General features: G+C 38.0%; 1 protein-coding gene across 1 annotated transcript; it reads right to left on the bottom strand.

Annotated features, from left to right (window-relative positions):
* Positions 1-7,114: 7,114 nt before the first annotated feature.
* Positions 7,115-20,747, bottom strand: LOC149835662 (prefoldin subunit 5-like). The gene is made up of 4 exons (XM_090010617.1): positions 20,481-20,747; positions 20,235-20,338; positions 19,124-19,201; positions 7,115-7,446 (listed from the first exon to the last, which is right to left on the bottom strand). Exons 1-4 carry the CDS (start codon positions 20,683-20,685, stop codon positions 7,363-7,365), a joined length of 471 nt encoding a protein of 156 aa, XP_089866743.1. The 5' UTR covers positions 20,686-20,747; the 3' UTR covers positions 7,115-7,362.
* Positions 20,748-22,586: the final 1,839 nt, after the last annotated feature.

The following is a 22,586-nucleotide window of genomic DNA, read 5'->3' on the forward strand; positions in this document are numbered from 1 at the left end:
CAAATGTGAAAAAAAGGACCGTAAACATGTTATATCAATGGTTTATTTAGTGGAAACCATGCATTAAATTAGAGAATTTTATGTTTATAGATGTTTATAAATGATTTAAAAATCAACGGTACATATTGCATTTAAACTTTCCAATAAAAATTCAGATTTTTTCATTGAAATAGTTGGATCCAAAGCATAAACAAGCAATAATGAACACATTCTCATATTCAGATTAAGCATAAACCACCTGTACTATTTAAAACTAAACTTTTCATTCACCAACCACACTGTAAGGTGTGAGGAGGAACCAGTATCTACATACATACGTACATATGTGTGTGTACCTGTGCATGCACAGGCACAAGGGTGCACGGCTGCATGTGATTTTAGGCAGAAAAAGTACTCAAAAGACCACTTTGAGGAACTCTTTCAGCATATATCATGCACATGCAGAGAAAATAAATGCAACATGCAAATAAATCCATTACATACATGTCCATAAGCTGAGGAATTTCAAGCAGATCAAGTCATGTACTATGATTTGCAAGTAATGTACGATTCAACTTCCTTTTCTCCAAAATTTGTTGAGTAGAGTCAATAAACTCCGTGCAGCCGGTTGTGAGCTTTGGAATCTCTTCTATCTGCGCAAATTTAGGAAATCAAACATCACAACAGGATCATAAATTTCTCAACATTACTCAAGTGATCTGAAAGTACCTTGACAAGGAGACCATACACAAAATAACATCTCAATCCGTCAAAAACATTCTGTACTCATAAAATCTAGAATGAAACAAAAGTTCTTTCCACGGCCATGAAAGCATGAAAATGCAACCGTCAGTGAGCTGGTAGTGCATACATGTATAACACTGTTCATTTGACAAGCTTTGTCCACCATTGTTCTTTCCATCAAGCTATTTTTTGCTACCTACTTGTACATATCCAACTAACAACTCACAAAGCTAAACACTCCAGCATATCTAGAATCAATTGAATATCAGATCTGTGAATCGAAACTTATGCAAGTTTAGTATAACGAGCATATTGAATTTCAGAGAAAAGAAAAAAAAACACTTTTTGTTCTTTCGTTGGGCACCCTTAAATTGATGGAAGCCAATCCACAGCCCAGTAACAATCTCAAGAACCAATCTACAACCATAACAAAATAACGCAATCGATAAAATTCCCTCGAATCTAAAATGGGTAAGGAAGCACCACAGGACCGAAAGCAATGTAATTTAAAGCGAGAAAAGAGATCTGCTCAGTGTACCAACAATTCGAGATGCTTGTCGACCAAGACCACTTCTTCGTGGACTGACTTCAGGGCATCGGAGGACGAAATGAACACCTTGTAATTGTTGATGGCGATCCTGCATCTGTCGTCGGAATCTCTCTGCATCGATGTGGAGAAGCTCTGGTTCCTACAAAGGGGAAGAGAGGGGTGCAGGATTTCAGATCTGGCAACCGACGAAGAAACCGAAACTGAATTATAGAGTTTTCTGTGATTATTACCTTGTGGAGATGATCGAGGGTGAAGGAAAGGAGCTCGGTGACGTAGGGTTGTTGAGCATGGGTGGCGAGAGGGAGAAGGGCACCCTCGGATGACATTGTCGACGCTTCTGAACCAGATTGGGATTCTAGCGATGGCATTACTTATAGGATTTTATTGGAAATTCCAAGAATTTGTTCAAGGATTTGGGTCACTTTTGGGGGAAATGGTGAGTGAAGTCTGCCTCTTCCTCTCCCCCTCCCCCTCGAGAAAACGTTTGAAGAACTGAAATCTTGACTTCCTCACTTACGCAGAGACGCAAACGGATCGGATCCGGATTTGCTAAATACATAGAAAAGTCAGATCCGGATGTGTTCGGAAACAACCAAAAATCATAAAAGGCGCATACTGGATCCGGATGGGTTGTTCTAAACGGGTTGGACTCTGTTGGATCTGTAATGACTGTTCACGCTTGGGTTGGTTGCATTGACCTAGTCACCTTGGGATGTCAACCAGCAAGACCCTATCCAGGTCTGCTGCAACCAGATCGTGATCCGCCTTTGGGCTTGTACTCTCTCTGGACCTGGTTCATATCATAGATGTCTCAATCAGGTCAGATCAATATCTGGGTTTTGTTGACCCGGTGAAACCTCTATCTGACCCAAATAGCAAATCAGACCTACTATAGTAGGTCGATGAGCTAATACTAACGGAATCACCATCGCTAACTACAGGCTTCTACTGTGCCATCATGTGCTACAAGTCACGATTCTTGGTTGCTAAGAGGCATGGAGAGAGAAATCAGCCACCCGCCTCAATGTTGTCAGTATCGGTATTGGCCACCGATTCAACTGTATATCGTTCTGTATCGGCCCCAAAATAAATAAATAAAATGTATTATGTGTCAATCATAATGTGACATGTGTTAAAACTATCAAAATAATTTAAAATTAATATTAAAAAATTATTTTTTGGTATTGTTTTTATTTGTTAAAAATAGCCGATTCAGGTTTGCAGCATATCGAATTTCTGCCGATACTATGCGATTACCTTGATCCAAAGTCAAACAATACCAAACCAAACCAAACCAAGGGTTAGTCGTTTGAGAATCTCTTGAAGAGATTTGACATCTTCACCGTCCATTGCTTCATCCCTGTACATTGTAGACGATGTGATTTGGCAGATCACTTGATCTGCTCTCGTCATTCCACCAAGAAATCCCTGTACATTGTAGATTGTCACTGCCCCCCACGAGTGATGGGTCTGAAGCCATGAATGTTGTTTACCCAATTTTTCTTAGGGACAACTCGATAAAAAAACATAAATAAATCACTTTTCACAAGATCCCAAAACTAGAAGAAATCTGTTGGGTACCCCTATCCAGGCCAAGAGCATTAAGCTTAGTCAAATCCCAAATTATCTTCTCAACCTCATCGGGATTGAAGCTTGCCTGAAGGCGTGGTCGAATTACCAATAAGGGCTCCGCTTGTCTGGTATTAGAAATGTGAGGGCGTCTGACTATCAGAACTGCATCTGCTGTTGTTGGATCAGATGTCTCTTTTTTAGCTCGGATCAATTGTCCCTAAGGTTGGATCTTGCTACTACTCACTCATGCCACTGCTGATCTTGTTTTTCGTGGCCACCAAGGATGTTAGGCGTCGCGTTGCTGGCACACCACCCTAGCCGCCTCGAGTTCCATCATCGCTCATGCAGGTCCATCACTGGTAGAAGGAAAGGTTCATGGTGTTCACTGGTCACTTTGAGGAACCCGACTTTGATAGCAATTGTAGGACTTCAATCTTAGGATTGATGCCCTATCAGATTTCTCAGAATTCGTGAAGGGCTTGGCCCCCCTCATCGATGCATTTGTAAAGCTCGAGAAATCGTGAATGCCACGATCAAAGGGAGAAACATGTTTTCGACAATCCAAAGCAGTGAATATGATTGTCTCCTCGAAAAGATGAAAAAAAAGAAGGGTGATTTCAGAAAAGAATTCTCCAAAAATGTCCTCGATGCTCTATTTTGAGGCTAAGTCCCAAATATATAGTCATGGTAAGGATCTGGTCTAATATAGATCTTATCCAATAAAATTAGATCTAAACCAAAGCAAATATGGATCAAATATGCATCTTTCAATGTAAAAATGATAAAAAAATATTGTTTAATCTGGTATGACCTGGGTTTGGTTCATATAGTTCTTATCGGGTCCAGGTATGGTTTTTCTTATGATGGATCCGATTAGACTGGAGTCTGTACCAAAAATTTGGGGTCGGGTCTAGTTTTACCTGGATCCGAACCAAACCCGACCCGTTGACATCCCTACCTACCTACCAGTTTGACCCTCACTTGAGCTGGAAAATCCTACGGGCTGACGGTCGTCTGCTGGCTGGGCCCCACACGGTTCAACGGTCCAGATGCTAAGATGCTAAGAAGGGGGCCCACCTTTCGCTCTATTTATACTACTTAGGATTACCATGTTTGGGTAATTGGTTGGGGTCCTCCATTTGGATGTCACGCAGCATGATGGAGAAGGTACGAGGGGTTAGGGTTACGGTTTCCTTCTGGTTTTGGCATCTTTTTCTATGAACAGTGAGGTTTAGGGTCTGAGAAGGTATGAGGGGTTAGGGTTAGGGTTAGGGTTTCGTTCTCGTTTTGGGTATCTTCGCCTACGAACATTGAGCAGAAGTCTCAGGGTTTAGGGTTTATGGTCTGGGGCTGAAGTTTGGCTCTGGGGCTATTAATTGTGCCGTGCCTCAGAGATGAATGCAGCGCCCAATAACAAAAACTCTTCGATTAGCTCCGGCCATAGAACCCCACCTCCACCTCTGGCCGGTTGCTTATGGCAGACGAGACAATTCAGAACCCTAAACCCTACCCCTTCCCCTCTATCTCTTTTTTCTTTTTTTTTAATCTCTATAAATACCCTTTGATATCCTCAGAACTTGGTTTTGTGCTTTAATCTCAATCTGGGATTCAAATCAATCTAATACCCTACAGAGGGGGTTTCAGGGTTTATCTTGTAAGACTGAATAAAGAGATCAAGGGTTCCTGTCGCATACTTAGGGTAGGCTTCTAGTCTGCTAACCCCAACTAGGGTTTGAAAGTTAGGGATGGCATGCTGTAGACGGTAGTGATTCAGGTGCTATAACCGAATCTACCTGCCTTTATTAGATCAAGAAGACTGAATGTAACTTTACCCTATTGGGTTTGGATCCATGCTAGGCGAGGGTTGGACACGCTTCGTTGAATCTGTCTCGATATAATGGATTGTGTAGATGATCCGGACCTCGGTTCATAATTTCGCTTGGTTGGATGTCTAGCTTAAACCATCCTTTGTGACATTTTGATGCACCAGACTCGTATGATTTAGGCACTATTTTGAGAGCCTTGCATTGAGGTGGGAACACCATCTCCATGTGTTGCCAAAATGTGGTGTTGAGGATGGAATTGCCAACCCCATTCCCATTGCAGCATTTTGGCAACACCACTGCTCCCAATCAATAAAGAGCATGGGAGCACTGAGGGAAACCGCAACAAACACCTCCTATTCAAGGCTCCCAAACAGAGCCTTAGCTTATCTTTGAACTGATTCAAATTTGGGGAATATCCCAATCAACTCCAATATTTTTGCATCTACTAGTTGTATTCTAGGTACTAACTATCTCATGCTAATGAACGAATTGGTCTTGTAGACAATTGAATCCTCCATGAGTAGCCACCATTACAAATTTGTTGAGAAGATAGCAAGAAACGGAAAAGCTTCAGTTCATTACCACTAGTACGCATGATATTGGCCCCTTTGTTAGAATTTCCAAGTTGAATAATTTTTTTTTTGTTTGGGAAATTTTCCTAAGGCAACTAAAGTTTTGGCATTAATAAAAAAAATCTAAGTTTTAGAAAATTTAAAAAACCCACCTAAAAAATAAACATCATGGTTGATTAAAAACGCCACGGAGTTTACTACCGTTGAGTACTTGGAATCACCATTTTACTCTCAACATCATATTTTTCAAAAATACACCTTAAAAAGAGGAAATGAGTCTTTGAAGGGTTAGCTAGCAAATTAACTCTCTTAACTCATCTTGAATTAGTGATAAACCTAAGTTAAAATGGATGCAAGTTTTTTTTTTATTAACCGTGCTAAAAGTTAACAGACCTATTAATTTTTTCAAAACTTAAGGGAGTTTTTTTTATTAATGCCCAAACTTTAGGGGATTTTTTTTGAGAATTTCCCTTAGGCAAGCAGGAGGATAACCCTCATCGCATTCGACCCTAAGACCACTCGGTTACTATAGTTCAGCCTAAACATCGAGCTATCTCATTTGGAATTAATGCCTGGGAAGGTTGGACTCCAAGGAAGCATTTGTTTCAGCACAAACAAGCGAGAGAGACCCACTTTCGTACGAATTGGCCTCTTTCCCACCAGGGCTGAAATGAACATGCCAAAGGAAAAAAACAGGTGAGGCCGGTAGGCATTTGTACAAAGCAACAGGTTTTTGTATGAAATCTTCATCGCAGCCCTCCCCATGGGAAAGTACTTTGCCATTGGGGGAAGTCTTTCATGTCAAAAGCACGTCTCACCCATCGGTGGTGTAACAAATGCGCTCTGAGTAATCCACATTTAAAGCTTTGTAGCATAGACATTGCATGAATTGGGGTGAACTAATTACTCTCCATACTTGACATGTTTAAATTGGGTTCGACCTATCTTCGGTTAGAAAAATGCTGGCATCAGTCGACCACAGATATTCAGGACAGAACAGATCCTCATATGCCATTCATCCAAGCGATGAACGGCATCCAACGACCACAACATTTGGCTTTGCTCTCAGCTGTTGGTTCGATATGCACCAAGGGGACCCCCTGATGACATTACTGTTAGGGGTATCCATGACCTGATCCGCTTTCCATCCAGGACGTGCTTGTAAACCTTCAGGCCACCTTTGGACATACGATAGCAGACTATGAATCAGATGTTCAGTGAAGTAGGGAAAGACTAAAAGGCAACTTAAGCTTCAAGCAAGCCGCAGCTGAAATGAACAAACCAGCTTGCACCCAACTCAGTAAGTCAAGCATGATGCATGCTTGTTGTGAGCGCCTCAGCACCTTATCCCTATGCTCTGCGCCAGGAACATGGGACCGATTCATGCTTTTCAATTCACGCAGGAGCAACAGCAAAACAACAATTATATAAGGAGACCAATCATGCGCTTCTGAGAATTAAAGAAAATTCAATTCAAAAAAAAGCTCCATGTTATTTACGAGTTTTCAAAAACATTGGGATTTAAGATATCATTAAAAGGCATCAAGAAACTATGCATATTTTCCACTAATGACAAAGTTTAAGGAGAAAACCCAAAAAAAAACAAGGGTGTAGTTTATACTTTACAGTAACAGACAACAGCTAGTTGGTGAAGGCATCATCAAGCTATGCATCTTTCCACTAATACGAAGTCCAGGCAAAAAATATGTTTTGCTACGCAGACAATGTCAAAGGTATTCAGGGAACTCTCTCTCTTGAAAATGGTAAAGCTCTCCCTGCTCTGGTCATCAGCTACTGAGGTTCTCAGGTTAAACTGGGATAACAAATGAAATCTCAAATAAACAAGCAAAAAACTGTTTCAAATAGCATAATTTTTAGTAAACATGAGATTTACTTCAAGAATTTTAAATCTTGATGTTACAAAATCAACACACAGCACCATCTAATCTTACAGGTCAAGGGTAAGCAACAATTCTTACTTTTTGCTCTCTCCAAAAAGAAAACGTAAAAAAATCGACTAAAAAATCTGGTGGAATGGATCCCCAACTTTAGCAGTAGAGAAGACAAGCAAGGGACAAGGAAAAAAAAGGGAGAACATAAACATGCTGGAAACCCATTGTCATGAAGATGAAACAGTCTGTTTTAACTTCGCCTGTAAAATAGCTCCTGCTTCATCAGCTATACTCTTCTTTTTGGAAGCAACCTGCAGTAAAGAATAAGGGGAAATCAGTGAAGGCAAACAGCAAATTCAAGATTGCAACAATGACATCTAGACAAGGAAATCTTTCTCTAGGAACATGAAAAACCCAATTTGCAGTTATTTTCCAGTTAAAGTGGTCTAACTCGACTGTTGAATCCCACCACTTGGGATAATTGATTGATGAATCTTGCGTTCAATTCTTATTAGCAGAAACAACAAGAACGACAAAAAACCAAAGGTATGTCACATGGGTGCGGATGCGGGGGTGCGGCACTTTGAAAAAACTTGGGTGCGGCAAATATATATATATATATATATATATATATATATAAAGTCCAAAAGTTGGACATAAATTACCCTCAGGTTGACCGCACCGGGTGCCGCACCCGTGTCGCGTCAAGTTGACGAGGGTGCGGCACCCAGTTAGCCGAGTCCCTGTGACATAGAACCAAAGAAAAGAAATCCAGAAAAGAATCAATTATGAGCCCAACACTCTTTATCCTATGTCACACAGACACTCCATTTTGCCCTCTGTACTCGTGTCGACACAGGTCGACACCTGGATACCCCATTTTACCTTCCATACATACAAGTTTGTATTCAATTTATAATTTATAATATATATTTTAGATATAGCATATATATTTAGATTATATATTCAGTTTATTTTGAATTTATTTTGTATATATATATATATAGTTGTGTCCGCAAAACCACAATTTTTGGAATTTCCGTGTTGTATTGTATCCTCCGTACCCGTACCCGGGTGACATGGTCTTTATCTAACAGAAAAAAAAACCAAGAACACGCAAGCTTCATAACTAGGAAGTCTTCAGCTTTCCTACGTCATTCAACTTTTAGAATATTCAAGTAGGATGACTGACATGGACACCAAAAGCGCATGATAAGATAAGGAAGTATGAACTTAGACTGTGACATAACAAGCATGATAAGACAAGTAACATGAACTTAGGTTGTGATAAAGCCTATCTGTTTGGCAACTTCATACTACAACACCAGGCCTATGTGTCATGATCGCCAACAAGAGGAAAGGAGACAAGTATTTAGTACGACATGAGAAACTCAAGCATCATAATTGCTACTTGATCTGGTAACAGAAAGGCATTCTTGTTTTATTAGTTTTCAGAAATCCTAGTAAGAAACATGCAAAGATAGCAATGGTGTCCTTCAAAATATGTTAATGTCATGAATGATAGCAGTCAGTGACATGAAATTACAATATATTAATCCTACCTTGCCTTCACGGGTCACTTATAAATGGAGTCACTACGGTTTAGTTTAATTTACTACATGAATAATGATTTTTGTCATGCTGAATACGGCTGCAAATGGGTCAGATTCAGGAAGCCAAATTTGCAAAATTTAGCTGTCCCGAATCTGAACCAATCCGACTACCCAATGTATTTTGGGATCCAAAATCAAATCCATTTGCATCCCTAACGCTGAATTGGTAGCTTTGTCCATGTCAACACTTTTGCAATGCAAATCAGATCATCAACGCTCACTATACTTTCCAAGGTTAACCCTTGCTAATACAATGGAATGAAGCCTACAAATTCACTTTTCCCATTTTGACAATCTCAGGAATGACACTAGAACCATTTGTACTCTCTCTCTCTTTCGTTGAGTGGGGGGGGGGATAAGATCATTCCAAACTTTGATACTAATATTGTAGAGAATTTTTTCATAGATGAGAAAAAATCCACATTAAAGGCAAAATAAATCATTTTTAAGGCTGCCGAGAAAATGTCATCAGAAGCTTTTATACTCGATATTTGCCTAACATAAAACAAATAGGGTGACTGTTTTTAGAGCCTTTGGAGTTTGGATGTAGTGATAAATGAACTATTTCTGTTTACATTTATTTTAAATAACTTAAGTAGTGCTTGGTTTGCTATGTTTTCATTAATTATTTACAAATTTTAATAAAAACAAAGACAATGAGAGCTATTTTAATTTCTATATGTTTTTTATCCATCAAGGTTATTGATTCCACTCCTCCCCCATTGGAAGCAACCCACAAGATGCTCCTCTTCCTACCACCTGGTTCGCCACCACCATCAAAACCTAAGTCACAGGGATTCGGCCAACCAGGTGCCGCATCTGTGTCGATGCGACGCGGGTGCGACACCTGGTGCGGTCAACCCGACCCTAGGTGTGGTCAACGCACCCACGGTAAAAAATATCTGACGTTTGGACTTAAAAAAAAAAAGCCCGATAAAATGGGGCTGAGAGGAGGATTAGGGTAAAAAAATTTTGCCCTAATCCTCTCGACCACTCTTTCAGACTTCTCCTCCCAACCCTGATTGTGCGACGACCCGACCCCGACGCCGGCGACGACCTTGAGCGACACCGTCCGGTACGCATTCTCTCTCTCTCTCTCATTCTCTCCTTCAATCTCTCTCATTTAGATTATGTAAAATATGTATTTTAAATGATGAAAAATCTGTATTTTTAATTGATGCAAAACTTGTATTTTAGATTGATGAAAAATCTGTAATTTTAGGTGTTGAAAAATTTGGTTTTATTTATAGATGTTCACGTTGGGTTTTAAAGCAACAAGAATCAGTTTTTTTTTACATAGGTTCACATTGGATTTTAGGAAAAAACAAAAACTTTGTTTGACAGATGCTCACGTTAGGGTTCAAATTAAAAACACACACACTGTTTGATAGGGTTTTGAATGGGTTTTAGGATTCATGCAAAATTTCTATATTCCCTTTTTACCTATACGTTGTTCGTTATTTTACTGTGCACCGGTGCAATTTAATTGTTTCTCTGTATTGCACACATATGCATTGCTCTTGTAAATCTGGATATACTGTGTGTTGGGATTTTCATGCATTGCAGTAGGCTGTTTGCTTGTTTTTTTTTCTATTAGCTATGTATATCTGTTGTTATATGCGTTTCCTCTAAAAAAGCCTATGTACTTGCATCATTGTTGTTGCATATTTACGTTTCAATTTTTATGATGTATGTATTTTAAATTTTTAATGAAGAAGTACGCGTGTTTTCTTTTTGTTGTGCACATGTATATGTGTTTTGGATGATGCCATGTACATGCAGTTTTTAGTGCCTATGTAGATACGGTTTTGGTAACACTTGTACATGTAGTTTTTAATGCCATGTGTAGGTTTTATTTAAGAACCCTTTCGGTATTTATTTATACGTACTACTACTATATTTTTTAGAACTTATTGTATATGTCATTGGCCTTGCACTCAATATTTTTAATCTTGATCATGTGCATAATTGATTTTAATATAACATTTTTTTTGTTTTCAGGACAAAAATGTTGGATAAAGGGAAAAGACTTGCGTCATCCTCATCCCCACATGTGAATTATGTTGCTAGTGTTGCTGGTAATTGTCGTGAGAGTGTTGATTCAAGTTTTTTAGCTGCAACGTGTGATGTGGGGGGCCACCATGGACACATGTAGATAAGCTTGCAAAAACTGAAAAAGGTGGTGAAAACAAGAGATTTCGATGCAAGCTTTGTAAAAGAGATTTTGTTGGGTCTTACACAAGAGTTAAGGCTTATTTGTTGAAGATACCAAGACATGGCATTTCAGGATGCAGAAGAGTTGATAAGGCAATGCGAAAACAATACAAGAAAATACAAAAAGAATATGAGAAGAGGAAGACAATGAGTGATTCTTATGCAATTAGTGTGTCATTTTTAAGCCACCAAGAAGATGCTAAAAAAAAGAAAAGTGGATGTAGGAGGTAGAGGAAGATGAACGATACAAGCAACATTCAATACAAATGGAAGGAAGGAGATGGATAGAAAAGTAGGGAGGTATTTCTATTCTAGTTTACTTCCATTTAATTCAGCTAGAAATCCTTATTATAAGGATTTAGTTACTTATTTGGCAAATTATAATTTGAGTGGCTATGTACCTCCAAGCTCAGAAAAACTATGAACCACACTTCTTGCAGAAGAGAGGGCAAACGTTAAGAGATTGCTAGAGATTAAAAAATATTCATGAGAGCAAAATGGAGTTTCCATAGTTTTTGATGGCTGGACAGATATTCAAAGGCGTCCACTAATCAATTTCATTGCTTCTTCGCTTAGTGACCCAGTATTCTTAAAAGCAGTTGATGCAGCTGAAGAATATAAAAATGATGAGTATTTGAAGGAGTTGTTTATAGAAGTAATAAAAGAAGTGGATGATCAGAAAGTAGTACAAATCATCACAAACAATGCTCCAGTTTGTAAAAGTGCAGCATTGTGTTTGGAGAGTGAGTATTCTCATATTTTTTAGACTCCCTATGTAGCACACATCAATAATCTGGCCCTCAAAAGCATCTGCAACCCCAAAGAAGAACAAAATTCACCAACATATGCTCTATGTTCATGGATTAAGGAATTAGAAAAAAATGTTAAAAACATTAGGAATTTTGTTGTCAACCATCATCATGCTAATGCTATATTTAATAGACATTCTGACATGAAATTGTTGGTCGCTGAAACACGTTTTGCGTCCATCATTGTGATGGTAAAGATGATTAAGGAAGTGAAAAATGCTTTGGTTAGCATGATGACTGATGAGAATTGGACATTCTATCGTGCTGATTATGATGTCAATGCTTAAGAAATTAAGAAATTCATTGTTGATGATGAGTTTTGAGATAGAGTCGTATATTTCCGTCAACTTACGCAACCTATTTGGGAAATGTTGAAAGAGGTTGATAAGGATGAGCCCATGCTTTACAAAGTTTATGAAATGTGGGATAATATGATTGAAAAAATACAAACTGTAGTTTTCAAGCACGAAGGAAAAAATCATGCATTGGATGATTCAAATTTTTTTTAACCATATTCATTCAATTTTAGTTCGAAGAAAAGCAACACTTTTTTGCATTGTATAACACATTCTCTTAATCCAAAATATTATGCAAAAAAGTGATAGGAAGGTGGTATTGGTCGTGTCCCTCCAAATTTAGGCCCAGAGCTATCAAGGCATAAAAATATGTGTATGACAAGACTTTATCCAGAATCACATATTCTAAATCAAGTCACACAAGAGTTTGAAAAATTTGATCTTCGAGATTATATGGACAGACATTACTCGCGAAAGAAGAGGATAATATAGAACCTATTACATGGTGGTCAACATTTGGATCAGAAACACCTCTTCTCTAACGTCTTGCATTGAGATTGTTATCCCAACCTGCTAGTTCATCCTGTTGTGAAAGAAATTGGAGCACATATTCTCAAATCCACAACATGAAGAGAAACAAACTCACCAACAATCGTGCAGAGGATTTAGTATACGTTTATTCAAATCTTCGACTACTTTCACAAACCAATGATGAATCCAAGTACTAATTTGCTCTCTTATTTATTTGACTATTTCTTAGTTTTTTCATTTAAATATACCTGTATTTAACATTTTTAAATTATTTAAAATTTTTAATAATGCAGTCAAGGATCATCCAAATTTTGGAATGTAAACCCAGAAGAGTGTGACTTAAAGGGAGAGCATGATTTCAACATTAAAAGCATGGATTTATCTGATCTCAGTCTTCCTTCTTATGATGCATTTGATGATGAAACAGAAAATTATTAGGATCCATTACCTCATCGTCATATACATTGTGTAGGATATACTTTTGGTATGTAATTATGCATTTTTTGCTTCTTTTGTTAGTATATTATATAATTTAATTCTTTTCTGCTTTACTTATTTGATTGTTTCTATAACATATTTAGGTTGATTAAATTGTGGTGTTAGTTTTTATGATGTAGAATAGAATTGTAGATTGTTAATTTGATTTATTGCATTCATGATGATGAATTGATTTGATGATATTATGATAATTGTTTTTTATTTCATTAGTGTTACTGTTGTTATTTGTTAACTGTTAAAACTTAATATATATATATATATATAATTTTTTATATTTTTGCCGCACCCTCACACCCAAGTTTTTTGAAAGTGCCGCACCCCCGCACCCATGTGACATAGATCAAAACCAAACTCACCCTACCATTGTCTCCACCATGGCCAGCATTGGACTTAGTGGAGCTATACCACCACTCTGACCTCCATTTTTCTTTTGACTCTGCAATGGAAAAGCCTGAAGTGCTCTGATGACAAAAGCAGGAAAGGCTTGAGGTTATCCAGTGATGTAAGGGATAGAGCACGTGGTGCACAACAAGAGGCAGGCATGGACAAAGGTGAAGAATCCCTTGGCACACTCTGCCTGGCGAAACTAAGGGTGAAAACCAAGTTTAGAAGCCAAAACCTAGTTTGGGAATCTGTTTGGACGGAAAATGGCCATTTTCTGGCATTTTTGGTAAACTGTTTGGACGTAAACTAGTTTGGGCATCGACAAATTACAACATGCCACTAATGGCCATTTTCTGGCCATTTATCGGACGGAAAATGGCTGGACTGGCACCGGCTGATAGGGCCCTGTCAACCGGTGCCAGCCCGGCCATTTTCTGGCTGATAGATGGCCATAAAATGATGACCAGAATCATTTTCGTTTTTTTTTTTTTTGGGGGGGGGGGGGGGTTTACTTAACGCTGGCCATTTTTCGGCCATCTACCAGCCGAAAATGGTTGGGCTAGCACCAGATGGCATTCCATGCCTGACGGTGCTAGCCCAGCCATTTTCCAGCCAGTATGTGGCCGGAAAATGGCTGGCAATTTTTTATGTTTTACGATTTTTAACTTTTTTTTTTGCTCCCCGACCATTTTCTGGCTGAAAAATGGCCAGGCTAGTACATCCCAGAAAGGGTAGCACCATAAAGAAAGCCATGGCTACATTGTAGTAGTTGTACATGATGAATATGCATGTATGCCTGCAGTAGGTTGCATGACAAGACGGGTGGGGAGTCAAACATGGCATCAAAAAGGACTATGAACTGTTGGGAAAGAAGGGAGAAATTTCTTAAGGCATTTGATTCAACGAGTTTACATGACTCAACCAAATAATGTTTTTTTTGTCTCTTTTTTCTAAATCATTTATTGATATCATCTCTGTATGTTTTTAATAAACAGCAAAAAAAGATATATCCAAACAGAGCATTGTCTCTTATTTTCTTCTTCATAGATCATCATCTTTTCTAATCAAACAGCACCTTTTTACAAAAGAGGAGAGCAAGCTGACTTCTCCCATATGCTGTAAATGAAAATAATATAAAGATGTTCTAGTAAAACTATTCAATGATCTATTAATCAAAAGAAATTCAGGTAACGTTTAAAACATGGTTACCAGAAGATTCTACTTGAACACTTGTTTCCCCCAAAAGCCACTTCAAAGCTGAAAGCTAGGTGTTTCCATGGTTCATTTTTTCGTGTTATAAGAAGAATGCATCTGAAGACATGACATTTTTGGGATTTGCATATTCTTTAAAAGCATGTTGACACAATTAAGATATTGTGATTTCTATACAGAAGGAACCATAGTCGAGCTATTTTAACTGAAGTGAGAGATAAATCATAAATGATGACCCATTGCCTATAATTTCTTTAAAATGTAACAGAATGAGCTCTTTTTAAATAAATTGAAAGGTCCTTTAGGTAATTCAATTGAAGGATTATGTCAAAGCAAAACTGCTGTCACATGCTAATTTTTCTAACAACTGCGTTCTCATTATAAGAACACGCACACTATTATGTACTCCTCTATACACAGGACACACTTTGGCCACAGGTGGGATGAGCAATCACGCTTGAGAAAATGGAAGCTTGAGATAATTGATCACAAGTCAGTCTTGTGACCAATTTTCTCAAGTTTCAAGGGAGGAGCATTCTCAAGTGAATGCTACAATCACAAGTTGCACCTTCTCATGCTAGCAAAAACTTGGGAAAGTGTTATGTTTGTTATGAAATCTTGAGAAAATCTAACTTTCACAAGGTGTAGAATGCCCACAATTGAGAAAAAAAAATCATGCTAAAATTAACATATCATTTCTGTCTTAAGCAAGGTTGTAAAAAGTGTATTATAACCGATATTAACGGGGGGCCAAAATAAGATATGTATCATACTGTATTGTATCATATTGTAAAAAATCGTATGTTTTAGATAACATCTAAAAAATCCAACAAAATCAGAAAATCTAAAAATTCATAACACAAGAAGCAATGATGAATTGTATAAGATAAAACTATAATATCACTCATCAAAATAATTATATGGTACAAATGGCATGCATAAGACATTGAAAAATCAATAATCAAGATAATATGCTATGAATGGCATACATATCTCACAAGAAAAACATAAACTATGAAGTAATATGCATATTAAACAATGAAACTAAGCTAACAAGCCACAAGATTCATAATAGAGTGCGTGTACATAATAACAAACAATATCATAAAGTGCTCTCTACCTACAAATTTTACACTATGTCAATGTCACAATGACACTTCACTTATCATGTGTATCTCGTGTCGACACAAGGACACTTCATGGACATAGTCAAACCAGTTTCTCACACAGTCAACATTGTGATATTAACTTTATCTATTTACTTTAATAATCTTATTTACCTATTTTGTATTCACTTGAGTTCTTTTTTCTTTTAAAATTTGTCATCAGTTACATTACATTTCAATTTCAATTTAGTTTCATTATTTGATCTTTCTAACTATAGTGATTTAGAATTGTTATTATACACACATACGTACATCTATATGTATACGGCATATTGTACCAAGACTATCCGCATCGTGCCTCGCTCCCGCATCCATCTCCATGTGACATAGATTTTACATAACCAAGTTTTTTCAAAATTCAAACAAAAATGAACTAGATAATGTCAAGTTCTCTAGGAATGAGCATAAACTGGCCCCAAGGGCCACCTTATATGTTAAAAATAAAAATAAGTGCAACTTAAACTGCACTTGTTGTGTATCGTAAGGTGGGGTGTATCGTAAGATACACCCTGTACAGGTACAATACACACCCATTTCAAGATATGGGTGTGTATGGTATCCAGACACCGGATACATACGATATGTATTGTAGCATATCATACCATATACTACAATACTTACAACATTGCTCTTAAGTGGTTCACAATGATTTCCCATCATTACATCTAGTACACATACAATAAACTAATTTGCAATTATACAATTGCAAACTGATTACATTATTCTTCTAAAGGTGAGTTTAAATTATCTAATAACTTAATAGTAGTATCAAAAAGCATACAAATTTGACTTTTAATTTTAAATTCTGAAAACCTTACTAACTCACATCTTAGGTATTTTCTTACTCACTTTTCACTTACGCTTCCCACATAGTTTCTCAATTTTGCTCCTCTCTTTGGCTAGTTTAGAAATTCAAAGGTCTGGCCTAGTGACTTGTCCAAAGTTAATTTGGTTTGTAGTCCAACACGGTTGTTAAGGCAGGTTGACTGGTCCACATACATCAAGATTCATGTTTATTTTTATAAAACTTTAGTTGTATGCAAACAACTCTAGGGTTGGACATTGGGTGGGGTACCTAATGTGCTTCCAGGTACTTGAACAAAGATGGGCTAGGCCTGGACTGCATTTTGCAGACTCGACCCAACTATATAATCAGGCTTGACTTGGGCTCAGCCCAATTAGAAAGACAATGGGAACACACCGCTTGGCCCAATTAATAATCGAGCCTAAAGAGCCCAAATGGAGCTAGACAATCGACCAGGGCTAATGTTGGGTCTCAGTTCAGGTCAGGCCAACCTTGCCTGGACCAAAGTTCACCCCTAATAAACACCATGCACATGAATTGTGAATATGAAAAAGGTGTCATACCCAATGTGGTGTTTTGTACTCCAAGGTAATGGGGAGAGGCATACTAGGGTTAGTCCCAACTTCTACCTTTAATGCAAGAAGTGGCCGCCCTCAAGCCTTGAACCCATGTTTTTGTGCTAACAGCTGAGCACCTTAGGGTTGCATCAATCAACGGCCCTCAAAGATGAAGATAGAGATTTATTTGAGATACTTGTGCATGAACACACATAAGCTTCATTGAGCTATGCTATTTAAACTGTTCTACTAACTAGTATTGTTGTTATCTTAATCTTACATTGAAATCTTAATTTATTAGAATCACAACTTCACACTTTGATTTTGAAACTCAATATGGCAGTTGTGAATCAGCTGCAGATGCTTGAGACAGTAGTTTAGTTGCTCACAAGTATCATGAATGTCACTATAAGGTGTATCTTTTGAATACTATTGCTAGTTACCATTATATATAAACTTTTTTATTTACACTCTTTTTTCCATTGTTTACACACAAAAATGAAAAACAACCAATGACAGATATATGAAAAATTCCAAGACCTCGTGTGCATATCTTCCAATTAGTGAAGACAAACCTATGCTACATTATCTTAATATGATAGCCTATCTCAGATTGCAGGAGATCAATCTACTATATTGTGAAACTTTACTTTTTTACTTTTCTGCAACAAAAACATCCAAAACTGGAAGTTAGCACCCTGAGTCAAAGCAGAAACTGCACACTTATTATGCAACGATAAATCAATTTGGCACCATTAGGGATGGAAATAGCGCAAGCCGAGTCTTGGCCTACCTGGGCAACCAACCACATAGATGTACACAAATTTCAGAGATTTCTTTTGCATATAGTCAAAATATAAACAGTGAATCCAAACGTATGCTTCATTAGCATAATATGATTGCCTATATCAGATTGTAGGAGATCAACCTGTTCATATGATAAAAGTGAAGGAGTTTTGAAGCTTCAGGTTTTATGTAATGAAAACAATAATAAATAAAATGTTACACTGTTGGGTCACAATCAGAAACTGTGGACTTCTTACACTGTGGTAAATCAGTCTGTGAAAAAAAAAATGGCACCATCAGGGATGGACATAGGGAGGCTACACCAGGACTGGATTCTATCAAGCTCAAGCTTACCGGACAATAGAAAAAATTTACACCAAGCACAACTGAGACTAATTATTTATTTTCCAGGCTGAGGTCCCGATCAATTGGTCTTGATTTGGACCTAATTCTGGCCTGGGACCCAAAGCCAATCGGCCTACCTGCCACTCTCTACCCTCATAGCCAGGTTCAGTAGATTAATTTGAGAGGAAGAAAGAAAAAGGGACTCAGTGAAAGGCTTGCACCAATGTATTAACTCAAAGAAAAAAGAGTACTCCAAATAACATTATAGTGTAACAGATCTTGCATAAGACCACAGCAATATCATTGGGGGAGACGATTTTCTTCCTTTTTCTTGATTCAGAAAGAGGAAAAGGACCTTATGAACCAAATAGAGAGTGAAACAAAAATACAAACTCATGATTTATAATGCCATACAGCCACCAAACAAACTAACGGTATTTCAAAAGTAAGATCCAATCATAACCCTAAGGCTGAATTCACCATCCAGTCAACTATTTTCTAAAAAGTCAATTTCCTATATCAAATTGGAGAAGGAAAAGAATCCTTAAAAAAGAAAGAGATGGTAAGCCTAAATATGAGGCAGTACGTATCAACAATGAAGGTCTTGTACCAATTTCTGATTACCCAAGAAACATTGGATTACATAGCAAAAACCCCAACTGCATGGACACTATAATAGGATATAAAGTTACACAAATACTACAATGAAACAAATTTTCAAATTGATGCAAATTTGAAATAAAATAAAGATTTGATGCATAAAATAGCATACCTCAACTAGTTCATCATAGTTAACCTTTAGCAAATGGATCTTGCGATCACAATAATCTTTCCCTTCAGCCATTGTTTTCTAACCAAAATAAGGACATAAACTGTCAGTTGTGCTAACAACAGTTTATGAATAAAGAAGGGAAGAAACCAATTACAACAACACAAAACAATGACAATATTAAAAATTATAGATTATCTGTGTGTCATTAAATGCTTGACAAATCTGCCATGCAAGATTTGAATCCTACCACTTTGGGACCCACTTGTTGGGCTATCAAACTAATATAAGAGAATTGAGCATTCCACATTTTGTGTCAGCTTCTTTCCCCATTCAAGAAGGACGCTTACATATACACTACAAATATGTTATCATTTCTGTTGTGGTGAGGAAAGCTGGTACACTTATCAATTTGTATTGGTTAAAACAAGCCATCTTAAAGCCCACTTAGCATTTTTACTTTATGCCCAAGTTAAACAAATGCAGAGATTAAGTCTCTCTCTCTCTCTCTCTCTCTCTCTCTCTCTCTCTCTCTCTCTCTCTCTCTCTCTCTCTCTCTCTCTCTCTCTCTTATTTCCCAAAACTTGTTTTGATTTAGCATTAGAAACCGATTTAAGTTCATTCACTGATATTCTGCCCACTTCTCATCTGGATAGACATAGACTAGTTTTGAGGGGTTGTTCCATTTCAATGTTGGAGAAGTGATCAGCCAGTCCCCTTATATATATTTTGGAAAGTAGGAAAGGCAAGAATATTGAAGCATCCAAGCAAGTAACTAACTCTTCAGAAGAGGGCTGCGATAAATCAAAATGCCCCTGGTAGATTCCTAGCCCCCGAACCCAGAATGAGCCCCCCTCAAAGCTCTAGCCAAACTTCACCAATGGGCCCCCAAACTCTAAAGAGCTACCAAGTGGTCGCCATGAAATGAAGGTAATAAACAAGGGAAAACCCAGAAATATGAAGAAAACAACATATTTCGAGAATAACTAAGAAAAACACACACAAGAAAAGGCAAAAAAAAAACTCCTAAAAACGAATCCTCACTAAAGCATATAAACCGAAAAGGATTGAGAAGAGGAAGAAGGAAAAAAGGACAAAGGGAACAAAGAAAAACCTCGATGAAGTATCCGGTGCCGACATCGACGAGGACTCTGTCGGCGTCGTCGAGCGTTCCCGGAACGTAGAGCGACGCCGTGAGAGGAACGAGCATCTTCTTCCCTGAGAAGAAACAGGGGAAACCAGAGAATTAGGGCTAAAAACACCGTGGAATCGAAAAGCGGAGATCCGAAGCCGACGACGACGAAGACGAACAAAATGGGAGCAAAAATGAAGAAGAAGGGGGGGGGGGGAGGAATCAGACCAGGGGGGTGGAGGGAGAGGTCGAGGAGAGCACTGGAGGCGGATTCGAGGCGGGAGGCGGCGGTCCTGATGTTGGTGAGGGAGTCTTGGAGTAGGGAGAGCTCGGCGTCGGACTGCTCCTTCACCATCTTGAGCTGCTCCAGGGTTAGGGTTTGCAGATTGGGAACGGCCATCGCCCTCTCCCTCTCCTTCAACGAAGACGACATCGATTCTCCTTCTCCTCCTCCTTCCCTTCGCTACTAGGCCGATGATCTCCTTCCTGTCTGAAACTGCAAGCAAGAGAGAGAGAGAGAGAGCAGGGTGAGGTCGTTTACATTCAGGTACTGTTCGGGCCGAGATCTAGCTCATACGAGTCCAACCAGATGACCCGAGCTGGGGGCCTGCAATGGATTCGGTCCGGGTCCTGTTAGATCCGAATCCAAATCCAAATCCAAAATGCAAACAGTAGATCCGAATCTGAATTAGATCCGATGAGGCAAGGTTGAATCCCCATCCGAGATACAAGTGATAATACTGGATCCAGAAAAATAGAGGAAAAAACAAGCTATTTACATATAAAAAATGCAAACGGATTGCATTGAACTGAATCCGATTGAACAGATCTGAATCCCAATTGAATGCACATTAAGATTTTACCTAAAGGATCCAAATCCGAACCATTTGCAGCCTTAACCCGAGCTTAAGCTGGTTCAATCGGATACAAAGAATAAATTCTTCTAAGAAAAGTATTGGCTATCCCTGTAGGTTCCAAACCCCCTTAGCTGAAACTCATAGGAAGAAGTCTTTTTTATAAAATCTCACCCGGTAGATGTGTTCAACATGGTAAAAGTAGCAGGAAACATAACCTAGATCCTATTTTTTCAACATAAAATATATGACTGTTTTGAAGGATAAAATTTTGATATATTATAAGCCGTGGGTTTTCAACCTATGAAAATCTGACATGCTTTGGGCATGTTTTGAAGCGATAAAGATGTAGGAAAAGTGATGTAAAATGGAAAATCTGTACTGATTTTTCGACCCTTTCAAACTAAAGAGACTTTTCGCTAAGATAGTTTTTATAAAAAATCTTCCATGAAAAGGATTGGAGGAATGTTTCCTATTTAAGAAAAAAATTATTTTTACATTTTCCACCGCCCATCTCACAACCACCGTCTCACCATCACCACCACCACCCTCCTCCTCCTCCTCTATCTCATTTTTTCACCTTGGTTTTCTCATGCTATACAAATAAGCGAAAAACTTTTTTTTGAAAAACTTTTCATATAAAAAAACTCTCGTACGCCTAAGAGTTTTTCTCTCTACCAAACATGCCTTTAGAAAAACATGATGTACAGAGTGAGAATAAAATCTCTTACTAAGATATATATTTGCTACACTCGATTATATACCTATAATATGAAGGAAATAGAAGATTGCTTGAAGTTTGATTACAGCCTGCTTCAGGAGGGGTTGGCGCACTCACTATATATTTTATTTTCTATTTGTATTTTGGTGAGTAACCCTCTCTATTTTAAATAGAGAGTTTTCGCTAGAATCTTGCGCCCTACTGGGTAGCCGATAACCCAACATGAAAACAGAACAATTTCACGACCTGAGCTTATCTAGAGATGAAGTGCTTTATCTTTGGGTAAGGTCCTCAACGGGCACCCGTTAAGGAGAGAGTGTGCCCTCCTCTCTCTTTAACGGATGAGATCCTCCATGAAACATGGCCACGGTGATCTCAATCGGATCAACATCTTCCACTTGGCCATGTAAAACAAAAACCAGATGCAGGATTTAACCTTCCTTTATTGGAGTATTTTTCTTGCATCAATATTCCTAGAATGAGTTATAATTTGAGTTTCTAATCCATACATATGTTTTTATTAGACATACCTTAACCCCATACAGGATACATGTTTTGAGAATATTTCCTCTGATATGCCCTTTGTTAAAGGATCAACAATCATATTAGATGTAGGTAAATAGCTGACTTTGATTTCATTTCTTTCAATCATATTATGAATATAATAGTACTTTACTATTATATGTTTACTTTTTGAATTATCAACTCCACTATTCATAAGAGAGATGGCATCCTGATTATCATAATAAATCTGGACTG

This window comes from Nuphar pumila, chromosome 6, assembly GCF_984573655.1.
Source record: "Nuphar pumila chromosome 6, dmNupPumi1.hap1.1, whole genome shotgun sequence".
Lineage (NCBI taxonomy): Eukaryota > Viridiplantae > Streptophyta > Magnoliopsida > Nymphaeales > Nymphaeaceae > Nuphar > Nuphar pumila.